The sequence below is a fragment of the Leuciscus leuciscus genome (genome assembly GCF_965113295.1).
Source record: "Leuciscus leuciscus genome assembly, chromosome: 3".
NCBI lineage: Eukaryota > Metazoa > Chordata > Actinopteri > Cypriniformes > Leuciscidae > Leuciscus > Leuciscus leuciscus.
In genome coordinates, this window is record NC_138727.1 from 42,933,263 (window position 1) to 42,939,262 (window position 6,000).

At 37.4% G+C, this 6,000-nt stretch overlaps 1 protein-coding gene across 2 annotated transcripts in view; it reads left to right on the forward strand.

The window, feature by feature from the left end:
* The window catches only part of vegfc (vascular endothelial growth factor c), a 41,076-nt gene extending 37,102 nt beyond the window's left edge, over positions 1 to 3,974 (forward strand). For both annotated transcript variants that reach the window (XM_082163264.1, XM_082163263.1), the window contains exons 6-7: positions 1,035 to 1,353; positions 2,866 to 3,974. In XM_082163264.1, coding sequence (XP_082019390.1) covers positions 1,035 to 1,353; positions 2,866 to 2,980 — 434 coding nt within the window. In that variant the 3' untranslated portion in view covers positions 2,981 to 3,974. The remainder of the gene's footprint in view (positions 1 to 1,034; positions 1,354 to 2,865) is intronic.
* The last annotated feature ends 2,026 nt before the right edge of the window (positions 3,975 to 6,000 follow it).

Sequence of the window (6,000 nt, forward strand, 5' to 3'; positions counted from 1 at the left end):
TAGTATCGAACGCAGCACTAAGATCAAGTAAAACTAGTATTGAGATACAGCCTTGGTCAGAAGCTAAAAGTAAATCATTTGTGATTTTAACGAGCGCAGTTTCAGTGCTATGATGCGATCTGAATCCAGACTGAAACTTTTCATAGATATCATTTTGTTGCAAGTGTACATATCAGTGTATGTATTGGCAGTAGCAAGTTCCTGCAACCTACAAAAACAGCAATACTCAACAGCATCAGTAATATCAGTAGCAGCAGTGTAGCAGATCTTTTTCGCCAAGAACAAATACATTACCATTGTCATATCCATTACACCGTGTCCAAACTACACGCAACGCGCAATAAAAGTTAGCCTATCTTTTCCATGTTAATCAGAGTTTTTGTCCTAACCAGCAGTGACGGCGACATGCGACAATTCTATTTTAGAAACGGTTTCTATTTTTCTGCGACGTCGCGTCTAGAACAACAAACACAAAGTGTGGCAGTGATAATCTCAGGTACAGTTTATGTACTTTATTTAATTTTAAAAGCATGCAATGTGACTTTGAATATCATTTAGTGCTCCCAGCTTTGTATCTGTAAAAGCAACAATGGATAATTCACCTCAGATCTTGAAATTTAACAAATGGAAACAAGAACGTTCAAACTGTGAACAAACAAGTGTATTCTTTGACAAAGATTGTTTTAGTAACTCAGTAGCCTATGTATTTTTAATAATGTTTAAATGGTGTAATATTTGTGAATTTGATTACATAGCCTACTTATCCATTTTCTTGCGATTGCCGTCAAAATTACTCTCTGGTGCTGTGCACTTACCGCGAGACTCCGCCCTCGCGCTGTTCTGATTGGCTGTGGGTTTTGATTGATTTTGACGCATCTCGCAGTCGTGTCGCGTCGCGTCTATTGTGGACAGACAAATTATTTGTCGCTGTAATCTTATCGTATCGCCTCTGGTTAGGACACGGTGTTAGCATGCTAAAAACCTTCATAGAGCTGTCATGATAGAACTTCTATTTATCTTCTCTCCATCTGCAGACACTGAGCAGGACTTTTGTGGCCCGGACAAAGAGCTGGATGAGGAGACCTGTCAGTGTGTGTGCCGAAAAGAGCTGAGAACGGCAGACTGTGGACCACTCCACTACCTGGACAAGAACACCTGTCAGTGTGCGTGTAAAGCGCAGCCCTCCTCCTGCGGGTCTCATCAGAGTTTCAACAAGGACACCTGCCAGTGCACCTGCGCCAAGGTGTGTCCTAGGAGTCATCCTCTCAACCGCACCAAATGTGTGTGTGAATGCACAGAGTCTCCTAACAAGTGCTTCTTAAAAGGGAGTCGGTTCCACCCAGCCACATGCAGGTGAGAAAAGTTGTCTGTTATTTATCAAATGTAAAATGACTTTTGAGAGACTGACAGAGATGTCATAACAATCTGCCATTGGACCCCAAACTTGCATCATTGGACTTGAGCCTATGTTGCTGTGTTGCTGGTTCTCCCTAAAGGCCCATATAAACTCACGGCAAAGCTCTTTTCCGTTCTTCGCTTAGGGCTAAAAAGAAGTTTGAAAAGTCTTTTCGGAAGCATTCCCATGCATATGTAAATATGCAAATGTAAATATGTGCTGCTCGCATTCCTCTATACAACAAAAAATGACAGCATATTAGATAGCATCTGATTTTAGCTTTGTGTGCAAATGTTTGCACGAGTTCTGCAATTTGGCAGTCACATCACATATATATACCACTTTATAGAATATATTACTTTCAAGTAAGCAGCTTTATAGCATTAAACATTAAAAATCTGGAAATTGTTGCTTTCAATTAGAATTTTTACTATAAAAGCAGCTGTCCAGTGGGTTGAAGTTTTTATTTGCGCCTGACCTTCGACGGACTGAACAGAAGAAATGAACCAGAGAATATTTCCATTTCAAAGAAGGCGGAGCCTCAGAGCACCCACCTATTATATAATTGCTTCGGACCAATCGTAGTTCAAAGGAGTTTACCAACCGGAGCAAATTTTTCTGTAAAGTTCGCTTTGGCAATCCGTTTTGAATTCCAGAAACAAACTCAGATTTTTTACCTGATTTGAATCGAAATGACATCACATCAGTTATCAGTTAACAGTTCGGAACCTTTCTTCAATTACGCTTTAAGTATATCGGGGCCTTAAAACGAATTTTTTGTTTGTTCATAATTATGTGAAATCCATGATTAACTAAAGTTTAATTACATTAGCAAGTGTAAAGATAAATATTAAAGGTTGTTATTGTTTTATGCAAAGTGTCATATGCTATTCACACTAATACCAAAAATGTTGATGGATTTAATGTATGTACAGTAAACACTTTGCAGAATTATGGGTAATTAAGGCCCTTTCATTACAATGGTCAGCCCTGCATGAAATTTCCACACTTTTCTATATGAATTATGATGACAGGGCAGCCATTCATATATATGTATTGAAATTAAATGTTGAAAGAAATTAACATTAATTAAATTAATTAAATTATTTAGAAGTATTGTTCATCGTTAGTTCATGTTAACTAATGTAGTTAACGTAAATTAAACCTTTTTGTAAAGTGTTACCGTTTATGGAAATGTTTTAGCAATGTTGTATTTTTCCATATTATCTTACAATGCAGTTTATTTTTATATGTTTACCTTTATTTTGTCAAAGATTTACTGTATATTTGCTTCAATTTCATAATTTTATAATTTTTCAGTTGTATTATCCTATCAAATAATTCAAGTAATTCTGTGACTGTTGTTGATTTTTATTATTTGAAAACCGTACAAAATATTACTGCTGCACTTACATGCTACAGTGATAATATCAGATAGTAATACCATTTTTTCCCTTTCTTATTGTTAGTTGTGTCTGGCCGCCGTGTAACGTGGACCCCAGGAAAAGGAGATGTAAGGATAATGAGTATTTCAGTGAGCAACTGTGTCACTGTATACCCACATACTGGGGGAGACTGAACTAAACACAACCAACAGTGCAGGTAGCGCTGAATGCTTACGGACACGCTGGCATTTGGAGCAGTGCTAATGTTCGGCCGCTGCTTATCTGACTCACATGTGCTAGTCATGTGGACTAGTGTGGAGTAAGTGGGAGACAAGAAATGTCCACATTTAACCCCACATATCAAGCATGGGGTGAGCTATTAAGGACAGAGAGAAATTTTCTAAGGCTGGAGCCATGTTTTTTCATTGTTTTAACTGAATTGTCTTTTCGTTATTTGTCAGATGATTATGATTATATAATTTATTGCCATGAAATGTTTTGAATCTCCCTTGTTCACAGCATTCATTTCGAATCTCTGCAAAGAAAAAAAAACCACTGTGATCAATATTTTTGTATCATGTTAAGTCCCGTAAAATAAAGTATACAGTTGTATTATATATTGTTAACTTATTTATAAGCTAGACTATCTTATTGAAATAATACTGCACATGATTCAAATTTATTCAGTTTTGACTACCAAATATATGCACCTATCATTCCAGATAAATTATATCACACTGACAGTGCAAGCCGGCAAAGACATGTTTTTGTGCTGGAAGCATTGCTTGTTGACAATCTAAAACCATCATGCAAGTCACCTACAACATCGAAGACTCTGAACAAGGAAATACAGCATGATATTAACAGGAGAAAAACCTGGATATGGACCATTAGCAGCTGAAACCTGGTGCTACATGTATGCAGTTCCATAAGTTCCATGAGTGACAATGTACACTTGGATGAATGGATTCAACTTACGTCACATCCAACCTGCCTCCTTAAGTAAAAGCAGTATACAGTGAGCAAGTGGTGTGTGGAATGACCTGGAGTTTGGAGATCAGTGGTCTTTTAGGACTTTAACCTCAATGGATTTGTAAATAGGAGCAATGTGATTGGCCCAACTCCACTTGATATCGGCCCACTGTTTCAGCTTGACACTGTAAATATAATAAATCACCTCTGCTTCCATCCCAGTCCTTGCATCTGTGTCTGCCAAAAGTGTGTGTGTGAATTTTTTTTCTTGTTTTTTTTTCTTTTCTTTTTTCTTTTTTTCACTGTTTCTCATTCCATAGAAAGCCCCTGTTGATCCATAATGGAACAATAATCTTCAGCCATCAGATGGGAAGAATCAAAAACAAGCTCTGGAGCTAAATCCAGCACATCTTTTGTCTTCTAGCATATTTATACAGCAGGTGGCCTCGTTCCCATGTGTTTTAACCCCAGTACATGCATAGACATTGTCTAAATGCACACACATCCCTGCTTCTTTTCTTCAGGGCTCTTCAGATCTAGTTGCATCACTTTTGCATCTGGACTATATTACCCCTTCCTTCTCTAACATTGCATTCTGACATGCTACCATGGACTTTATGCTGTAAAATTGTGCACCATTTATCTGTTTCCAGCTGAAACGAGGGTTTCCCTGTACCCTGGTTTGCAACAGATTGTACCATAGCCATCTGCATCCGCTGCACAATCCCAGGAGAGACCTGATAAAAATAACATGTGTGGACTCACAGTGAATCACCGTGAAATAACTAGAAACAGTCTTCCTGTCAGTGGATTTGGGTTTTTGAGAATGAGGGTGAAGCCATGTCTAGCCTGATTTTCCCCTCTGCCTTGGCTTGCTTACCTAGTTCATAGTGGTGAATGAAGATGAGGTTTAAATTTCAACATGTAGCTGACATTAGGTTTTCATCTGGTGCTTGTATATTCCAATGAACTAGAAACGAAAATAAGTACAGACATGTAAATAAATGAGTGGTTTGTTCTGATAATTTAAAGGACTAGAGTTTCAGACGTCCCAGCTAGCATGTTTATACAATGTAAACAAAAATAAGCGATGAGTAAAACGCAGCACAACAAAGAATTTACAGAGAAATTCGTAGTAACGTAAATTTGATTATGCATAGAAAAACTATGTGGTAGCCAGAACATGTCAATAAGCAGAAATATGTTACGCTGCTAAAGAAATATCTCTCCCTGTGTGTGGTCCTGGGAACCTCAGCTAGAGGTCATCAAATAAATCCTCAAGTCCATAAAAGCTGTAATTTCTGCCTGTATTTTTCACCTGAATGGGCTCCAGTATCATACACCTGGCATCGGTTAGGTATCTGCTGCATTGCTAAGCTTTTCATTGCAGTTAAGATTACTCTCTCCATTATGTGCTGTTCTATCACAAACTGGATGCAACTTAAGTCACCTGTGTATGATTTTAATATGGATTCAGATGTACATAATTAAGTTGCAATTAGTTAGGGGTTTATTACTGCATTCATGTACATTATCCACACATCACATGTCTTTAGGGGAAATGCATGAGTGTTTGTTTTCATAGCTGATTGTGGAATCTGTTTGTGGCATTACTAAAGTGCTGGCAATCAACTGAGTCCTGTCCTCGGGCATTTGTCTGAACTTCCAGCCTGTGCATTTATTCTTCCAAGCACTCACACAGCTCCAGTTGTCAAGTTTATGTTCAGTATACTCTAATTGAAAAATAAAATAAAAATGTCATGTGAATAAAAAGACATGTTTATATTCTTATGATGTGGATTTTGTATGAGTAAACAAGAAAGTTTCGTTTTACTTTGCACTATTGCAAGACTATATCGTCTTTAGATTAGGGTCAAATTCTCAGAAGTAACTAAATATTAACTATGACTTTTGCCTCAATAAACTCCTATGCTTATTAATAGTTATTAAGGTAGTTACTAATGACCCGAGGTGTGTAATGGTGTATTTTTTTTTCTGCACAACAAGAATTTAATATTTGATGACTGAAGTGCAATTCACCTTTATTCCATAAAGTAGCAATATCTGATCTACAATGATGAAGTGACGTTTCACTCATAGTTACCGCAGGCAGAAAACAAAAGAATAGGAAGTATCATCAGCAAAACTTGAAATGGTTTACTGCGATGGTGATCCACTTCAGATGGTGGATCTGGTCAGCGATCAAAATATTGATTTCGAAGCTGTTGAAAATAATAGTTTTCAGAA